Source organism: Apteryx mantelli, chromosome 3 (genome assembly GCF_036417845.1).
Source record: "Apteryx mantelli isolate bAptMan1 chromosome 3, bAptMan1.hap1, whole genome shotgun sequence".
Classification (NCBI taxonomy): Eukaryota; Metazoa; Chordata; class Aves; order Apterygiformes; family Apterygidae; genus Apteryx; species Apteryx mantelli.
The window spans coordinates 117,348,037-117,369,064 of record NC_089980.1 but is presented as its reverse complement, the minus strand read 5'-3'; the positions used below and the strand labels follow the sequence as shown (position 1 = coordinate 117,369,064).

Sequence of the window (21,028 nt, the reverse complement as noted above, 5' to 3'; positions counted from 1 at the left end):
ATGCACAGTTTTTTGTTTTGGTAGTACGAGGTTAGTAGTATGAGGTTCTCTGTGGCCAGTTACAAAAGTTGGTGTTCACTAAGCCAACAAAATTAAATTGGCTATGAGTTCATAGACTGCTTCTGAGGTATAAAGCTTTAAAAAAAAAATTAAAAACCTTTCAATTTTGCAGCACTCTGAGGGCAGTAGCTTCCCCCCACTTTTTTTTTTTTTCCTTGTCACTTCACCTTCTGTTCACTTATTGTACTCGCATGCCTATTCTGCAGTTCAGTTTCCATCTCACTTATGGTCCTGCTATTTTTAGAACTACTACTTTATAGGATGATCTCAATCAAACTCAGGGAGAAGACAAAATATAATGTGTGACTTTGACACCACTCTAGTTTTCTGTGCATTAGTACCTCTAATTATGTGTTACTGGTGAGCTTGGTTAAAATCAGTGCAGTGAAATAATGGAATCTTTAGTTAGACCTGCTGAAAGAGAGCATCACTTTCTCAATGTGCCTACAACTTTAACATTGGCTTGCCTTGCTAAGTACATATTGAAACAATCATTTTGTTTTTCTGATATTCTTTTAACTTAGATTTAACAAAACTAGTAATATTTTGGAACAACTCATATTTAACTGGAAATCTAGCATACAGCTATATATATCAGTTATGCAGTTCCACATTTAGAAATACCCATTGACAAAAAAACTAACAACTACATTATAAGAGAAATTCAAGCGCGCCCAAATCTTTCTGGTTCATGAGCTACTCATGACTTGGACATTTTTATTGCAATTACAGCTAAGTACCATTGTAGCAAAGCAGAAGTGTTTCACCATTTTGGAACCAAAAAAAAAATCAGAGACTGTGGTCTCAGGTTCACTTTTTCTCTGTGTAATACCTGAAATTTTACTTTTCCTTTGTTCTCAGAAAGCATATATATGCTTAAAGTCTGTCTTTCTAGCATTTAGTCAGAATGACTTTTTTTTCTTATTCTTTTCTGTTCTGGATCAAGACACTTTAAAATGGTGGCATCATTCTGCAGGTTCATTTGCCAACTTGAATCCTAGTAAACATGTATCAAAACTTTTTAACTAGACAGGAAGATTATAAAATATTTTTGTACCACATTATCTACAAAGATTTGAAGAAGAGAAAGAATGCAGAACTTGTCCTTTTTAAGGATGGAGGAAGACTCCATGGTTAGTAATGAGGGGAAAAATGCAGTTTGTTTTTTGAAATGGAAATTAAATAATCTATGGAAACATGATTTGTTTCTCTTAATGTCACCAAGACCAGATGATATTTCTGAAATGTTAGCCCTAAGTCATTTTCATATGCATTAGGCTGTACACTTTTTTAAAGTCTATTCTTTAATGTGGGTAAGAGAACTTTGGAGTAAATAGAATAATCAACTCCACCTGATTACTGGTAAAAGAAGCCGCAGAGCAAGAGGTGGGGTAGAAGGTTGTCTGAGTTTGCTACATGTTGGACAAATTGGAGTTAGTGACTGAATCCAGTCTGCAAGCCAGAGATTCCTCATTCTTGATCTAAAATTATCATTTTTCTTTCACTGCTTTAGCTACTGTAAGGTTGTTATCAGAAGTAACTAGATATCTAATATTTTACTTGACCTGAAAGTACATTTAGCATTGCATCATGTTCATAAAAGTATAAAGAATACTGTAAATACCATTCTTCAGTTGTAAATGAAAATTGAAAAACTTTGCTGTTTCATTTCATGAGCTTTATCATAACTGCCTACTTCTTGGCCAGTCTGATGTAATGAGTATTCAGTGAAGATAGGCTGGGCTAGCCTGGGAAGTGAAATGTAAATATGGGTTTCATGATGGTGGCTATCCAAGATGTTTCATCCTTATGAAGCTGGGTGCTGTTATTTGCAGAGTTTAACCAGTTTTGACTTTAGTTTCTGTGGTTTTGAGCTGTTTCTAGCTCTTACTGAAGTTGTGCTGTGATTAGGTAGTTATCTGCTTTTCTTCTACTGATTTGCACTATTATTAAATGATACAAGATTGTGCCATAGGATACTGTAAGTGGAAGTACAATTGCTTGGGTCACCAGGTGACAGAGGAAGGGAATATCTGTTAAATACCTTTTGAAGTTATAAGGTGAACCCTTGGAATTAGATAGAGTTAATGGCTATAGTGGTAGTATAATAACATAACAGCAATGGAAGCTAGTAATTGCAGCAATAATGTATATAGCATATATCACAGCAAGCTTTGAGCTCCTTAACCCAACTTAAGTTAATAAGAGCTTTCTGCGTGTTGCGTAGATCCACATGATTGTATTATCATGAAAGCAGTAGACTTCATATTAAAAATAGGTAGATTTTGCCCAGCTATTTCTACTGAAAGCTGTTTCTGAATCTTTCTTTTTTAATGACTTGAAACTTCTTTCTGAGACTTATTTTTCATCTAAATTTATTCTTAGCAAGATTAAATCAGTTTAGTCTCATGCTTTCATGTTCCTTAGCTAAAATACCTTTTCTGCTTTATTCGTTTGTCTGAAAGTAGTAATCTTTTTCATCTAAGTTTTATTCTGTGAAGCTAATCTTTGCCTCCCCTTGCAAAAACAGTTTTTCTGTTCCTGACCATCCTGTTCCTCATGCAGTTTGAACATTACTGATGAGGGTTGTCAGCAGTAGTTCAGATGAAGGCTTGTACAGTAATATTATTTTATATGTTTTCATATGAGGTACCTCTTTGCCTCATATAATTTTATTATTTTAACCGCTGTTTTCTAACCACTCCAGAAGAGTTTTTCTCTATACCAGTTTGAAACTTTTTTCCAATCAGTATTTCATAGAGCATTACTGTAGTGACTGTGCAGAACTATATAGAATAAAATTGGGCTTACTACTTTTTCTTCTTTTTTGGGGGGGGGGAGGGGGGGAGGCAGGCTGCAAGTTGTTTTCCAATCTGGGATGAAAGTGAAGATTTATATCAAATGAACTAGTTCACATGCTAATACCATGTTAGCAGAATTTTCTAATCAGACTGTAGAGAGACTTGAGAAGCAAAATGCAGAGATGATGTGTTCAGGTTGGGTTGACTCAGTATGTGTAGAGGAAACATGGAGTAGCTTGTCAACATAATAAAAGATCTGCAGATAATTCCTGAATAGTCTAATTGGCCTCAGTAAAATAGTGCTCAGTTGTCCTTTCTATACTGTACTTTTCAGAATATGATCATTATGCTTAGCATCAAATCTCATCTCTTGCAGTATGATTTCAGTAGAGGCACTATTTTGCAGTAATGTAGTCTTGAACATCATAAGGACCTTGGCATCAGTATCGTTTATGTGACCATTTCAGCTTGAAGGGAAATTCAAATGCTTTTTGAAAAGGCAGAAAAATCCAGAAAGTAATCGACAGCAGTACTTGTTGTGGAATTGACTCTTACAAGCAGGAGGTGTTTTTTTTAATCTCCTAAATACCAAATACATCCACAGATGCTTGACAAAAAAGGCACTTCTTTAACGCAAAAGCTGAGTGTGCTGAAACAAAGATAGAACACATTCCATCAGCAGATGAAGATGATGAGCCAGCATGTTCTCTAGTAGGCCAGAGACTCAAAACCAGTGAAGCGTGTTTCATACTGAATGAGCTTAATTTGCACAGTAACTTAAACTTTAAATTTAGTCAGGTCTGCTTTGACCACCAATGAAACTATTGGTTTTGTTTGTCAGATGTGACATTGTTTAGTAGTGACACAAGTTGGTGACGTGGAAGCTGCTTTGAAATGGTCCATTTCCAGCTTATGTGGAAGAGGTCAAAAACACTTGAGTTTTTTTCTTCTTTTTGTGAGTCAACAGAAAAAAAATAGTATATTACCTCTGTTCTATGCATAAGGATTTGCATCTGTTGTTGAATTTCTATCTCTTCATTGGACAAAACTGAGGATAGTGTACCTTGAAGGCTACATCTGTACCTAACTTGGCTTTGTTCTGTCTTCCACATCCATTTTTAAACCTGAATGAATTTTTCCATCCACCACTTCTTTGTTGATGGAGAACATAGTTATGTTATTCCAGAAATCAGCCTGAGGGTTTTGTAGCCAGGAAGGGCACTGAAAACCTAGACGAAGTATCAACTTAAGGTAGTACATAAAGTACTCTGCAAGTAGTTCAGAAAATAGACATTGCTGAGACAGTTCCCATGTAAGTGGAAGACAAAAGGGCTGAACACAAAGCAATTTGGTTTTGTGCTCCTTGCCGGTACTGGGGTGTACATTTAGTGCTGAGAGGTATTATACAGTATAGTTCCTGGAATGATACAGGCCTTCCCTTGACATAATCCAAACTACCTCAAATCTTCAGCTGGTGTAACAAGACAGACATCAGGTCCTCTGGATACAAGACTTTTTTGCCCATAAGTGGTTGTAAAGCAGAAGAGAATAAAGCAACTGTGGCCTGTCCTCCCTCTTCAGAGCAGATCTGTATAACTGTTGGCACAGAATCATTTGTGCAAAAAGCATTTGTGTGGACATTACAGGGTATTGCTTTTCTGCAGTGTGAGTGAAGCTCAGTTACCTTGAGTAGTCCACTCTAGTACCAGAAATACATGCAAGCCAACTCTACAGAACAAGTAAAACTAATACTTTGCAATGGTTTTGTTTGTTTCCTCAGTTATTAAGAAGGATTTCAATGTTGAATGTTAACACTTTGAGCATCTTGAGCTTTTTATCAGAAAGTAGAAAAGCACTAGTATTTTTGTTACTTACCCCAAACAAGACAGAGCTAAGTAGTAAAACAGCAGCTAAGACAAGAGACTTTATTTGTTTTGAGAGTCTTTTAGTGAATAGCATGGCTCCTGACCTTTGATCAGATGAGCATTGTTGGAGATTAATTGGATCAATGGTGGCATATGACATATTTCAAGTGTCTGTACTGAAAGATTTGTATGTATATCTGATTATAGCGGATTAGTACCTGAGAATATAAAATGTCAAATCCACTGTGCATATTAGGCCTTCTCAAACATCTGTTCAGTGAGATATGAGGTTATTGTTTTCTGTATGCTGAGGGTTTTTCAGGAGAGTGTGGAGAGGGGGGAGGAAAAATAAAGAAAACCCTTTTAAGGAGGTTAGCCATTGAAAGTGAACAGGACGTAAGATTCCTGACTTCCAACACCTGGCTCAGATCCTCATCCTGAATACCCTTACAGATACTTGGTTTATAATTTGTCCAGAAATAACTAAAGTGGAATTTATAATTATGTATATGTCTGTTCTGCTTTAGGGACTCATCTAATACTCTACTTCTAGGTTAAAGATTGAAAGATATGCTCTATGAATAGGGAAAATGAAGTGCATCCAGTCAACTTTGCTTAATGAGGTCTTACTCTCTAAGATGCTTTTTTTTTTCCCCAATAATCACATGAAAAAAGATACTATGTCTTTCTATTATTGCATGTGATCATAAAGCAGGCATTTTATTTGAGGCGGTTGTTTCAATGTTCTATAACCTGACTGTGGACATACTATTTTTTTTCTTTGTTTGCATCCTAGCAACCAAATAAGCCGGTCCTTTTTTTTTATAGAGAGGAATTACATAATATATGCAAGAGGTTCTGAGTATTCGCTCAAACTTGAAACTGATAATCATATCACCTGCAAGCCATACCTTTTCTACTTAAGTAAAAGAATAGTTTTCTATTGCAGCTGATTTAACAGCTGTATTAAATGTTAGTATTAAATGTACGATTGCATACTTGTGTAGCTTTCTTTCCTTACACCCTACAGTATCTTTTCCTGTGTTATACATTTTCGGCAGTTGTCATAACATAAGAGATAAAATAGTTTCCATTGTTTTGCTTCTAGGGAGCTAAATTTAGGGTTATACGTGTATGCTTTCAATAACTGAAGTATTCCTAAGATTATCTTTTTAAATATTATCAAAATTTGTCGTCTTGAACCATTTCTTTGATCAAACGTGTATTAGGATATGTATTTGTTATGATCAAAACCACTGTTAATTCCCATAACTTGAGTTCAAAATCTGTATTTGTTCTGGTTTGAACTCTTAAAAACAATTACAGAATTTATTGTGACCTAAGGTATGCGATACTTAAAATTACAGAACTGAACAGCTTGCAGGAAACAAGCATATTGTAGTAATTAATGGTTTCTTCAACATCCAGCACTAATTCTTACATCTTTCTTTCTCATTTTCCCTCTCAGCTCCATTCCAATGCTATTTTGACTATCCTCTGATGCAATTCATCTCAGAACTGAAATCTCTGTAGGGCATGAATTTCCTTATGTTCATAGCTTGATTTCATATCTTTACTTACATAGCTTCTGTTTTATATAATAGTTCAGGACTAGAGGTAAAATACAATGGAAACCAAGAGGATAAGTTTAGATTTATTGAAAAGTAGGTATTCCCCAGTATAACTGACCATGCATAACCAGGACCTCAGATTTGCCTCACATTTCTGAAAAAGGTGCTGTCTCTGAGACTATTATTGAAGTTTTATCTCTCCTTTCTCCAAAGTATCATGAAGTTGAAGCATTAGCATTATATTAGACAACAGGCAATCCAATTTCTCTCTCCATATTGATGGCCTACCAACCAAGTAGTACTTTGACTTCGACCTGATTAGTGCTGTTATCATACTAGTTTAAAAATTAATATCAACAGGTTAGTTTTATGCCCATTTTCTTACTCTCTTTGAAGTAACTACACCATTTAAATCCACTTCTTGGTATTTCTTCTTATGATCAGGTAGCAGGTAAAGGCACTAAGAACAAAATGTTTCCTTTCACTCTTAATCTTGCATCTCTCTAGTCTCCTGTTTGCTACCTTCATTTTTTTTCTCCTCTAAAACCTTGGAACAGCTTCCATTAATGTATACCAAGACTCTTCTTTCAAAACCTACTTATATTAAAACACTTTATGGAACTGATAACTATCTGTTGGATTGACAATCATCAAATGAATAACGTGTGTTCAATATTATATTATGCTGAATTCTCGTATGGCTCTGGGTTTAGAGATCTGGGGTTTGGAATACATCTATTAATATTCAAAGTCTGTGCCTCTATATGTACTGATGTTTCTCTAAAGTATGTACACACATCCCCTTTTTGTCTTGATTTCTCTCAATCCCCAGTACTAGCTTTTGTAACTTCATTATCGTTCTTTCATTTGACCCCTTAGCTTGGTGTTGTCTGCCTTTGTCATTTATTCTGCAGCCTTGGTTGAGCTCAGCCTTTCACTGAAAGAGAGGCTCCGCTATGTCACTAATACTTCTCCTGCTCTCATACCTCAGCTTTCAGTGACTTCCAGTTCCCCTAGTGTTCTCTCCTCTCCATTCCTCCCCTTCTTTTCCTTTGTGTACACTGATTTCTTTATTCTTGGCTTTATCTCCTCATAAAAGGTCTGTTCTGACAATCTACTGTGTTGATTCACCCCAAATATTTTTTCTTTTCACAGTCAGAAAGAAATCCATGATATTCACAAAACAAATTCTCTGTTCCTTCAGTTTTGTCTCCCTTCTATTTAAACAACTCTGCTCTTAATGGTACAGGGTGAGAAGTCAGTTGCCTATGGGCTCATACTGTAGAGGTAGGGAAATGATAACTAAACTTGGAATTTGCCTTACCTGGAATGTGGTAGTATTTGGGTTACTCATTTTCAGGAAAGATTAAGTAAAATTGAAAGGATGCAGAGAAGAATAAGTAGGATGAGTGAAGTGAGGAGTCACTGAAATGAGAGGTAACTAAATCAGTTTGTTTAGTATAACAATCTGAAGGTTTGAGGAATACGTTTTTTTGGCTAGAAAAGCATAAGAAAGGTAAATACGGAGAAAGAAAGGTTTAAACCAAAGGCCAATGTTGACAAACAAGAAAAAGATATAAACTAGTAGTGAATCACTTGAAGCTGGATGTTAAGAAAGATACCTCAAAAAACAGAGGAGTAGGGTTCCAAAGTAGCCTTCCCCTAAGAGTAATGAGAACAAAAAGAGGAGTGACCAAAAAACTGGTTTAATGTCTAGCAACAGACCAGGCTCTGATCTAAGCCTGAGAGTGTGCTTTATTTAATCACATGCTCCCAGTCCCATCTGTATGGAAGTTTTGCATTATTGGATCATTCTTCAGGTCCTCCCCAATGTCTGTCCCCTCTTCTCGATCTGCACTGTCTATCTTTCAGGAAGAGACTGTTACAAGTCTGATGGTTGTACTCTCCCTCAGCTCATATTTTCTGTAAACCTTATAGCTTTCACAGATGAAGAAGATTCTCATTGTTTTGTCTTCTCTCTCTCTGTTTGCCCCAGGTCCATCCTAGCTTGTCGCTTCTTTTTCTCCCTTAAACTCTCAATCACATCAAGCCCTATTTCTTCCCAGTATTAACATTTCATCCTCTTTCATCTTATAAAGCCTAATTGTTGTTACCTAATCTTCTTCAGTATTATTAGTGGACCCTCTCTAAAGCAGTGTCTCCTCTTGCACCTGGCTGAAACCATTGGCTTCATCTATGCTGATAAATGAAATATTGCCAGGGAATATTATTGGGCACTGCAACTTTATTATTTGTTCTCTTAAGTTGTTAGCAGGTCCCTGGCCTCATTTTGACCTGGGCAATATAGTGGACTCTCAAATGATTCCTCAGTAGCCTAGAGGTTAGCCTGTGCCAGAGACCGTTCCCGATAGGCAATTCAAATAAAGCTACCCTGATTTGGAGGCACAGTTTAATAGCATGAACAAAGCTAGACTGTCAGTTGGCATTAGGGCCACAGATTCAGCCATGATACTGTTCCATTTACAGTAAATGTAACTGTTATTTCCAAGTCTTTAGCAACCTCTTCATAACCAAGTATTAGAAATTGTATTCCATTCTCCCTTAACCTGATGGTCATGTTAATTGTGATCTTCCATTTTCTTTAGGAATATTTGTGCTCTCTCCATTCCATTGCTGGACTAGCTGTGTAGTTGCCTTTACATCTATACTTTCAGTGTGTTTCTGAGAAAGCCTCCTCGTCAGTCCTCCAATTTCCTCTTAAGGTTTGCCAGCTCACTGTCCTTGGTCCTTTTCCATTTGCCGGATACCATCTCTCTGCAGATACCTCATTACTACCTCTGTTCCAGATCCATCTCTTTCTGTCTAACTGTAGTACTTCTTTGTTAATTTTTAGGTTGAGTTACTAATAAGTTATCCAAATAGTTTTTAATATAATCTGAAACTGCCTGTTGCTGATCACTGCAGACCATGTGTCATCTTCAAGTCAAATTTCTTCAGAAGTTCTCACCTTCTGAGCAATGTGCAAGTCCTATAGATTTTTCTCTGAAGACCATTTCAGAGGGAGAGCCATTTCTTTCAGTCTGCACTTTTGTTCAGGCTTTTGTCATCTTATGATTCAATTATTCCAACATCCTTCTCTCTGACCTTTGCAAATTCGATATTCTTTTACTCTCTTTTACTCAGCTCTTGCTTCAAAGTTAATTTCCTGCCCCATCACTTTGCCCATATCAACCTCCATCACATTCCTCCACTGACTCTCCTTTTTCAGTTGAATCAGGACATTTAGCTACTCACTTCCCCTTTCTTAAGTACATCTACAGCCTATCGCCTTATACCCAGTATCATCTCTCATTCTGTAGCTGATTATAGTTTCCACCACTAACTAGGTTTTCAAATGTACACCATTATGTTTTCTCATTATTTGGTAAGTATTATATTTGCAAAATAATCTTCCCAGGTAGAGCTAGAGCATCTAGAGATTTCTTGAGGTTTTTGGGTTTGGCACAATATGTCTAAGAAAACAAATTAAGTGTGAAATTTCTCTTCTAGTCTAGTAATATGAAAGTTCATCATCTAGATCTAAGCTAATGTACTCTAGTAGGAAAAAATCACCCCAAAAGGGCAATTTATCTCAGTCATCTATGTTAGGATAAGATGAACTACCCTTAAATTGCCTTTTTTTTTTCTTCTTTGATTATAAAGGAAGCATAGAGTGATTACACATCTAAAAGTTGTCAGATGAATCCTATCCTAAAAGACTAGATTTTCTAGTTTACGTAGAAAAGTTGTATTGAAATCACAGCAAATATGTTTCAAAACCACTGTAGCTTATTGTCTTGTCCATTACCAAATTTGCCACAAGAATGTCATAAGCAATCATTCTCCTCACACACACACACGCACACGCACGCACCCACACACACACACACACATCTAACCTTTGGATTCAGCTTAAGCAAACAGACCTCCATCCCACCTTTCAGGGAACTGTTAATTAATCTCTTCCTGTCTAAGAAACACATTGCAAACAATGGCGTCAGTCTTAACCTTAGGGTTAAGTGTTTATCATGGAGTCTCATTCACATTAAAAGCAACCTTTCAGAATCCAAACTACATCCTGGTTTTGCAGGCATTGCAGGAACTAGCTATAGACCTACAACTTAGTCTCTTCTGCCTTGAACTCTAACCAAAGTTTTAATCATAGTTGAGTGAGCCTGAATGACTTGAGACTGTAAAACATTCAACCTGCAGCCAGCAGTAATCTGTTCGTTGTTGTGTGGATCTTACTGGACCTCATAACTGTTGAGAGCAGTCTCCAAAAAATAAGACTCTTACAGATATGGATGCCAGACCACTTTCTCTGCCAGGCTCCATCACTGTGTGCATTTGCAGTGGAAAGCATTTCGTTCCCCTTTCTCTATGTTCTTTCTATATAGAAAGCAATTTTTGTGGTCAGTGTGAAGAGAAGCAGTGCTGCCAATATATTTCTATGCTAGAAAAAAATTATTTTTTTGGTCATCGGATATTTTGGGTAGTGGTGTTATAGAACAGTTCAACTCGTATGACTTTTTCTAATCTGAAGGAAAGTTGTCCGGGTGCTTTCTTATGAACTTATTCATGTCAGAAGAATCTATATCTTAGAGATAAATTGTGTGCAGATGTTATAAGAATTACAGTAAACATAACTCTTAGAGTTAAGACTCAAGATGGTAGATATTTATTTCCATTATTAACTGAAACTTCAACTAAATTCAGAGGCTCATACCTTGCTCACAATAAACCATTTCCTCCTTTATATCTATCCTAGCCCCATAGGATTTGTAGGATATAGCAAAAAATCTTTTTGTCTACTGTTCTGCAGAAACCTAATCATTATTGTAAACTCAGATTTAGCTATAGTTTGCTTAATACTAAGACTGATCAAAAGCACTTATAACTGTGGCCTTATGCCGTAAAGTAATAAATTTAGCTCTTGGCAAATGGTATCCTGAACTATACCCAAACCTCTCTGGTTAAGTTTTATCTTTGAGTTCAAAAAGAACCAAAAAAGCTCTCTACCAGTTCTGGTTGTCATCTCATTCTTGTGAGTATTACAGATTGAACTTAGTGGTTTACCTCTTACCTCAGAATTAACCATAAGCTATTTCTCTGTCTTCAGGCCTCATCATAGCCCAATGCTGCTGGATCCTTCAAGTCAAAATTTTAGATCTTTAGTTCCTACCATCCTGAGCCTTAACCCTAATCCAAAACCTGTTCCTGTCATTAGTGGTGACCCTGATGCCCTCAGAATTTACTACATGCTATTTCCTTTGCCTAACCCTGCCTTCCTTATTATAATGCATGGTGTGCTGGATCCAGCAGAAAATGTATCTCTAGTTTTGCAGTTTCTGTGCAAAAACTATCCAAAATATAGCTTGGGAAGCTTAAAGTCTCAAAATATGAAGGAGGGAGCAGCATTAATCACTGTAAGAACTTGACCTATTCAAACCCCTGTTAACAGTGAATCTAGAGGTTGCATAACTTTGTTTGCTGACTGGATCCTCTACCCAAATTCTAATTCTATCCTTAAAACTAACTGACTATAATGCAGAAACTCATATCCACCTCAGAATGAATCATAATTCATATGTTGTTTTCCCTCCCTCCTGCACCTGCAGGGTTAATCTCTGGATCTAGCCCTATAGCTTGGTGAGCACAGCAAATCCAGAAATAGCAATAAACTATTTACTTTTGCCATTTAAGGCAGGCCTCATCTCAGCCTTGATATTGCTTGTCCACCAATAAATTCTCCTCAACCCGTACTTTCTTTAACTCCTGTCCTAATCTTAACCCTAACAGTAGTCCAGTCACTCTGTCAGTCCTAGGGTAATTAAACTGATTTGTTTATGCAAAAAAAAAAAAAAAATCCACCCTAGCTTCTCATGGAACTTGTAGCAAGCTTAGCTTTTTATTGCTTATTTGAATTCCTGCCTCCAGTCTCACTTTATCTTCACAGCCTATACTTGCCAACCTTCTAAAACCTTTTATTAGACTGGTAGTAAAACTCTTTAATTATAAGTATTAATTGAGGCTGAGCCATTCAGCCTGAACCCTAGTGTTCACTGTAGGAGCAGAGATTCATTTAAGAACTGTCACAGGGAAAAACTGCTCACTTCATGTAATTTAAACCAAAATCAGGATCAAAGTGGTTTATTAATTCATTAATGACACATAATTAATTGTTAATCTGTGAACTCTACATTCAGGATCAATATCAGTACTACAGCAAATAAACCACAATATTAAACACTAAGAAAATGTTAATAAACACCTACAAATTTCTAAATGCTCTTCTATAACTACTCCCCCCAAAGTTTTAATTGTATGCAGACACACACACACATGCATGCACATACAAGAGTGTGCACAAAATGTTATGTGCACAAAGTATTAAGGCACACACATCCCCTCTCACAGGCAGTAGGGGTTACAAGCACACACCACCTGTTCTGGCAGTGTGAGTTCCTCTATTCACACACGCCTCCTGTTGGAGATGTGGCTACTCCAGTTCTGTGTGTGCCTGCAAGGCTCCCTATGACCCACTGATTCTAGCAAGAAAGCCACCTGTGAGGTCACACAAGCACACCAAGGCGTGAGTCCCTACTTGTTGCACACCATGCTGTCAGTTCCCTGGCTGGGTGCAGTCTACTAACAGTGTCGGATGGGGAGGCTGTTCTGTCTGGCTTAAACAACAGTTGTGATCACAGAATCACCCAACGGTTGAAGTTGGAAGGGACCTCTGGAGATCATCTAGTCCAACCCCACTGATCAAGCAGGGTCACCTAAAGCAGGTTGCCCAGGACCTTGTCCAGATGGCTTTTGAATATCTCTGAGGATAGAGACTCCACAGCCTCTCTGGACAGCCTGTGCCAGTGCTCAGTCACCCTCACAGTAAAGAAGTTTTTCCTCATGTTCAGACACTGCCTGTGTTTCAGTTTTGCCCATTGCCTCTTGTCCTATGACTGGGCACCACTGAAAAGAACCCGGTAGTTAATCTAGTTCTTCACTCCACTTTGAGTTGTTTCCTGAACTCTAATTCTAAACTCAATACTAATCCTATCCTAACAAAAGCACAGTGTCCCATAACAGGGAAAGAACTAAGGTTTCTGTCTGTCCGCTATTAGCTGCAACTCTCATCCTAAACCTGTGAGCAATAACTGAGGCTTCCAATCTCTGTGAACACTATGCTAGTGACAGTGAGCCTTTTTGATATTTGATATATTTACTTTTAAAAGAATAGGTGTTTGTGTCTGCCTAGAACCATTAAATGTTTTCCATCGTTTGGTCTGTTTGCTGATTTTCTCATATTTCTCCTGCACAAACAGGGTTTATCTGGTCGTTTAGTTTTCCGTGATTCGTTTTAGCCAATGAGAACTCTATGGCAGCTTTTCTGTAAGCTAACACTTTTTGGTGAAGATTTTATGCACTATATGCAACTTCTGTCATCTCTAATGCTGGAGATTCATCTAACTTTAAAATGTGTGTGGCAATTAATAATATTCCAGTCACTTCTCTCTACTTTTTTACAAAATACAGAGAAAGCAGAGCTTAATATGTTGAATACGTTGCTTGTTCAGGTTGATTTTTAAATAACAAAAATGTTAGCCCTGTATTCCAAAGGTTGTACACAAATTTTGAGTAATTGCAGGGTAGAAGGAACATTGAATTTCAGGGAAAAATAAATCTCTTGGACAACCGCTTTTGTGTATGGTATGTTACAACCCAAAAGAATTGGTGTTGCAACCTTTCAGCTTCAAAAGAAACCAGACCCACAGCCCATTTATCAAAGCAGAGGTTTAAAAGAAAGTGCATAAGATACTGGCAAACTGCAATAGGATTACCCTATCAGTCATCAGTGCCCTGGGTCAGATGGCATGTCCACAGTGTCAGGTGAGTCACGGGTCTCCTTTTCTGCAAGATTCTTAATATGGGTCAGGTGAGCCCAAAGACAGCACTAGTAGTTTGTCTTACTTTGCTTATAGCCTGTCATATAGCTGGACACATGGTTGTTCCATGGAGATCCTGCTAGCTCTCTAATTGCTGACAATTATCTAATTTTGCTAAGTAGGTGTTTAGCAATCTCGCCACTAACCTCAAGCACATGAAACTCATTTCAATTTTATTTTGTGTCCCAATGGGCAAAAGCAGCACTTTGTAGTTTTTGCATAATTTCTCTGCAAGTTTTTCAACATTGGACATTCAATAGCTAGAGGATATACATCCTTGCCAGTAAAACAAGTTTGGGACCCACAGCAGTACTGCAACTCTTCTGTTTTTCAGCTTGTTTTTGATTTTCAAAAGCTTAATAAAACCGAATCCAAAGTGACATGAAATGCCTGTTCTTCTTTAAAAAAAAACACTCTTAGAGTCAAGCTATGGGTTTACAGATATTTTATCATGGTATAAATTAGAATGTGTAATTAGTGGCTACATTTACTGGTAATATAAACAGTGTGAGGGCATGGGCCTAAGCGCTAGAACTCAGTTACCTATATGGCTAAACTGTTAGACCGTTCCTTGGCATGGCTGTCATTAGCACTTTCCCAGATAATTTATGGGTGCAGTTTGGGAGTCATTCCAGTCTAGAAACCAGTAGGTAGTTTGGATATGGCTTTCCTGTCTGGATGCTGAGAGTTTACTAGTACATAGGTGACTAGTCTATCCCCATTGGCCTCAAAGTCAAAAAAAAGGCTCTGACACTGTTCAGTGTATTAGTATAAATGTATCCAGTGTATCTGTTCTGTAGCAACTTTCTGGAGAATACTTTTATTCTGTTGTAGATATACTGTAATTTCTTTCTATATTTACTGTGGGGCTGGTACCACAGAGTGCCTAACAGGCTGTAAATTCACTCTAGTTAATACAACATCAAGTCATTTATCTGTAGCAGTAGTCTTAAGCAAAACATTCAGAGCATTATGGTATGTAAAGATGAATAAAAATGAAAGGGTATACTGGTCAGAGCAGTTAGTTAACCAGCATACGCCATTCCTGTGTTTATTAGAACACTGAATATGTATGCTGGCTGCTGCACTAATAGATCTTCAACCAAAATTTCTATATTTCTGTGTTGGCCACTGTGTTTGTAGAAGTGTGCTGTGTGTGTATTCAAATCTCATTAATTAAGGATTTTCCACAATGTAATTTGTTTTTATTCCAGTGTGCATACTCATAAATCTCAGTGATCTCAGTATCATATGCTGTATGTAGCACTGTAGCACCATCTTGTGTGAGCTGCAAATGTGGTTTCAAGATAGGCATTCAGCAATCTTCATGTGTGACTATAACAATTTTGTTTAAAATAAATGTTTTAAAATTTGACGTTATTACAATGCATATAGAAAAAGTCATGCTTTTTCATCTGTAGTATATCACATATAACATGATACAGTATAATATGTATCCACCCCAGTTTATGTGCAACTGAAATGAGGAAACAGATGAAATAGCTTCTCTTCATATGATATATGGCAGATTTCAAAAAGGTACATTCATTTAAGATACTTCTTTGTTAGGATAATCTAATAAATATGAGGCATGGGATGCTGCAATCTAGAGACCATAAATACGTATTTTATCTGGTTCGTGCTAGTAAAGCGCAGAGATAAGAGTCTTGATGAGAAATAAAATGAAACTATAATATGGCAAAGAGCTGCTAGGCAAAATTAAATAGGAATTATTATGAAATAGGTGAGAGAATAATAAAGTTGGAAAATGCTTTGGAATGATAGGTAGCAAACAGGGCAAGGACTCAAAGCAGTGTTCATAATCACAGCTAACTTTGAAGTTTCTGCATGTTTGGAAGGATGTATGATCCTCTGGAAGAGGAGCAAAAGTGGGAAGGCAAATGCATGAAACAATCTTGTTCATTTGACAGAGCAAACAGTAGTTGGAGACGTGTTTGTAGTGCATCAATTGCACTCCTACATTTTCATATCTCACATGTACTTTTGTTTCACCTTTTCATGCTTTGATTTGTGTCTAGTTTCTCTTCATTTTCCTTCCTACTTCTACTTTTCCAATTTCAGTATACTCAACGGTTTATGTAAGAGGAATTATAGTATTACTCGTAATTCAAGTTCAGCCATGGAGGAGGTAACTGCTGTTTAATACCATTGCTGTGAGTCCAGCTTACTAAAGCTGCAGTGACAGTTCTTCTATTAACTTCTATTAACTTTAGTTAAAAGAGACTTTGACTATTAACTTCCTGTTGTCTTTTTTTCGTGTCATCAATTATCTTTATTTTTCCAAGTGTATTAACATAGTTTGGACAGTTATAAATATTTAGTAACTGTAATTCTCCTTGAGTGCTTCTCTACCTGCACATTCAGGTGATGGGAACATGTATTATTAAGAAAAACATGAGAATTTGTAGCCTTCATAGTACCTTATGCAATACACTGATACCCCTACTTACTGCCTGAATGTGGCATAGAAGTAAAACACACCCCATCCTCTTTTTTTTTTTTTTTTTTACATAAGTGTGTCAGAACTGTTCTCTTGCCTTAGCCCTTGAAGAGTGCTGATCCATAATATTTTCTTACTTTTCTTCATTTAAAATTAGGAATAAAAAGTCAAAGTATCTTTCACTTTTGTGCTTTTCTGCATGATTTCCTCAATCAAAATATGCATGTGAACACATCATATCATCCTGACTGCATCAAATGCTTGAATTCGTGGAGGAAGATCAAGCAATTGCTGAATACTCAATCTGTCCAGGTTTCAAGTGCAAAAGTAAAAAGGATATTGAGGAAAGTTCTACTGCTACCTTTTTTTGGTAGGGGTAACTAGTGGAGAAAAAGATCTGATATACATGGACCTTCTCTTTTGTTTTCTTTTTTATATCAAAAGAAATAGTGATGTGCGACTTAAGATCATGAACCTAGGAAAGACAGTCTTTGACCTCTTTGCGATCAACAGTCTCCCAGCCCATGGCCGCAGAATTTTCCATTATTCTTTGATTATCCAGTGCATTGTTGCAAATGCAGGTCATGAAGGGAAAGAAGTAGCCTATGGAGTGAACATATATATTTACAGACACCAGAAAAGGACATCTGTGCTGTTTACACATACATTTGTAGTCCATTCTTCTTCTCTGTTTGTCCTTTTTTGTCTAGAAAGTCTGTATTTTGGGGTGCAAAAGAATTTTTCCTCTTTCTTTTGAGGTGATAAAAGCAGCCAGACGAAAAGTTATACCGTTATCAGAATCAGCTATTGAGGACAGACTGCTAAAAAAAGTAGTAGCGGTGCTTCTCTCACATCCTTTCCAGCTCTACTTGAAATCTGTAGACTAAGAGGAGCATGGGTTTTCCCCTTTACAACTGAGTTCAGGCAGCAGGCATGACTTGCAGGTGCACCTAATGCTAAAAATCTGTCATGTTATGTGCTTGAGCATTTGTGCAGTCATTGTGTCCATATGAGCAATACATCCTGAAACCTCTCCAGCTCACTGTGTTCATCATTTCCTCTTAACTAGTTGTCTATTGTACCACCAAAGTACTTTTTTCAGATCTGCATGAACCACTTTTAGATGCATTCATACAAGGGATTACACTGGTTTAATTGAATTATTTTTAAAACCAACTTTAAAGAAAGGCAACTACTCTATAAAGTTCAGACCGTGTTAAAAGAATTGAGAGCAAATGTGATCATCAGCAAAATAAAGATACTCAGATTGAAAGATCAAACATACTAAATATTTAGACATTGGCTAAAAATGTTAACAAGAATGGGGACCGGATAATAATGTTCAAGGCTTTAGATGATTTTGAAAAAAAAAAAAAAAAAAGGCAAGAAGGAGGACCCAGGGAACTCCAGGCCAGTCAGCCTCACCTCCATCCCTGGAAAAGTGATGGAGCAGCTCATCCTGGAGGCCATCTCCAAGCATGTGGAGGACAAGAAGGTGATCAGGAGTAGTCAGCATGGCTTCACCAAGGGGAAATCATGCTTAACCAATCTGATAGCCTTCTCTGATGGAATGACTGGCTGGGTAGATGAGGGGAGAGCAGTGGATGTTGTCTCCCTTGACTTCAGCAAGGCTTTCGACACTGTCTCCCAGAACATCCTCATAGACAAGCTCAGGAAGTGTGGGCTGGATGAGTGGACAGTGAGGTGGCTTGAGAACTGGCTGAATGGCAGAGCTCAGAGAGTTGTGGTCAGTGGCACAGAGTCTAGTTGGAGGCCTGTAGCTAGCGGTGTCCCCCAGGGGTCAGTACTGGGTCCAGTCTTGTTCAACTTCTTCATCAATGACCTGGATGAAGGGACAGAGTGCACCCTCAGCCAGTTTGCTGATGATACAGAACTGGGAGGAGTGGAGGATACACCAGAGGGCTGTGCTGCCATTCAGAGAGACCTGGACAGACTGGAGAGGTGGGTGGAGAGGAACCTCACCAAGTTCAACAAAGGGAAGTGCAGGGTCCTGCACCTGGGGAGGAACAACCCCATGCACCAGTACAGGTTGGGGGCTGACCTGCTGGAAAGCAGCTCTGCCGAGAAGGACCTGGGAGTGCTGGTGGACACCAAGTTAAGCATGAGGCAGCAATGTGCCCTTGTGGCCAAGAAGGCCAATGGTATCCTGGGGTGCATCAGGAAGAGTGTTGCCAGCAGGTGGAGGGAGGTGATTCTCCCCCTCTACTCAGCCCTGGGGAGGCCACATCTGGAGTACTGCGTCCAGTTCTGGGCTCCCCAGTACAAGAGGGATGTGGCACTACTGGAGCAAGTCCAGCGAAGGGCTACAAAGATGGTTAGGGGACTGGAGCATCTCTCTTATGAGGAAAGGCTGAGAGAGCTGGGCCTGTTTAGCCTGGAGAAGAGAAGGCTGAGAGGAGATCTTATCAACGTGTACAAGTATCTGAAGGGAGGGTGTCGAGAGGATGGAGCCAGACTCTTTTCAGTGGTGCCCAGTGACAGGACGCGAGGCAATGGGCACAAACTGAAACACAGGCAGTTCCATCTGAACATGAGGAAAAACTTTTTCACTGTGAGGGTGACAGAGCACTGGCACAGGTTGCCCAGAGAGGTTGTGGAGTCTCCTTCTCTGGCGATATTCAAAACGCGCCTGGATGCAATCCTGTGCAATGTGCTCTAGGTGACCCTGCTTGAGCAGGGGGGTTGGACTAGATGATCTCCAGAGGTCCCTTCCAACCTCAGCGATTCTGTGATTCTGTGATTTTAAAACTAAATTGGAGGAGTCACGGCATGAATCCCACCGCAGTTAAGGACTGAAAAAGTTGTGTATGAGACTGATGGAAAGAGAATAAAAATCATTTATGTAAGTGGTGTAAAACACCTCAATGCAGGCTAAGTCCCTTCCAGTATGTAGAGCCATAAGACGTTCTTTCCACCAGTAAACTTTGTATGTTTTGTTTGATGGGCAAAACATCCCAAAATCCTAGAAATAATAAACACTATGAAAAGAGAAGGAAAATGCTGTGAACATTTGTATTTTACAATCCTATATCCTAAGCATGGATATAAAATCAAAGTCCCTGCTTTAAGTTTTGCAGTTTGTGTCCAGAGAACACATACCAGAACTAAAACTCAAAAGTTCTTCTGTTCAGCAGTCTATCAGGAAATAGTTATGCTTTCTTCAACACGCTGATTTTGTTCGCACTGTCTCTAGTGGAACAATTTGAGGCATACAGAGAAAACTGCTGATCTTTATTTTGAGAAGAGTGCTACTTTGTTAACAATACTGTGCTGATAGACTAGAATCCAAATGGCACTTATATAAAAATGTAGTGGAAGCCATGGTTTTTCTGTCTGCAGTTTATACACTCAGATAAATTATTTTGGTGCCTTTGTCACTGGTCTCTACTATCATTTAAGGATATTTTATTTAAGGACTTACTGTATGTGAAGGTCAGTAATTTTCTTTTTATTTAATTTCTTTCATTTCAGGTAATTCTTGGAGCAATCCAGCAGAAGTGACAGCACTTTATTCATTCGAAGGACAACAGCCAGGTGACTTATCTTTCAAAGCTGGAGACAAAATCACAGTCACAACCAAAACAAATTCACAGTTTGATTGGTGGGAAGGAACAATAGGAGGACAAACTGGCATCTTTCCAGCCAATTATGTTGCCATAAGTAATGACTGAATTTGTATAGAAGAAAGTGTTGAAGCAATAATATACTTGCACACAAAAATGTATTTTAACTTTTTGGATTTATCAAAATGAGATTCCTGATCAAGACTATTCCAACACAAAACTGAAGTGCGTTAAATGACATTAACTTTACCCTAAACTTATTTCTTAAATAAACATTAGGTGATAATTTATGATGAAGTTTTATTTTTGAATAGGTTGCCTGAAAAAAATTATTCCGATTTGTGTCTAGTTTCAACTTTCTCTTGCAATATAGATTTGGGGGAAAAATTACAAACAATTTGAAACTAGACATAGTGGGGAAATACTGGTTTCTATTAGGTTATAATGTTTGGTCTCTTTCTGTAATAAACTCAAACTGGCATCAAACTGTCTCTGAGTTGGAGTTTTTTACTTTTGCTAAATGTACAGGTATTTTTTTTCGCATGTATGGTAGAAGAAATTACCTTCATACTTGGTTTTAAAAATCACTTTAAGCATTGTAATTTTTCTTAGTAAATACTTTAGGTCTGGTCCCCAATGTTTTTCCTTGTCAGGCATACAAAGACTTTTTTAAAAGCAACTCTGTAGCACTTAAGCAGTTCAGCTTCTTTAATAGCTTGTCTTGTGCTGCCCTCATCATT

General features: G+C 37.9%; 1 protein-coding gene across 4 annotated transcripts in view; it reads left to right on the top strand.

Annotated features, from left to right (window-relative positions):
• SH3YL1 (SH3 and SYLF domain containing 1) overlaps positions 1-20,774 on the top strand; it is a 54,994-nt gene extending 34,220 nt beyond the window's left edge. For 2 of the 4 annotated variants that reach the window (XM_067294248.1, XM_067294247.1), the window contains exon 10: positions 20,197-20,774. In XM_067294248.1, the coding sequence (XP_067150349.1) occupies positions 20,197-20,396 (200 nt within the window). In that variant the 3' untranslated portion in view covers positions 20,397-20,774. Of the gene's footprint in view, positions 1-15,664; positions 15,688-20,196 lie in introns of those variants that run through there. The other 2 variants (XR_010883835.1, XR_010883836.1) reach the window with 2 other exon arrangements.
• The last annotated feature ends 254 nt before the right edge of the window (positions 20,775-21,028 follow it).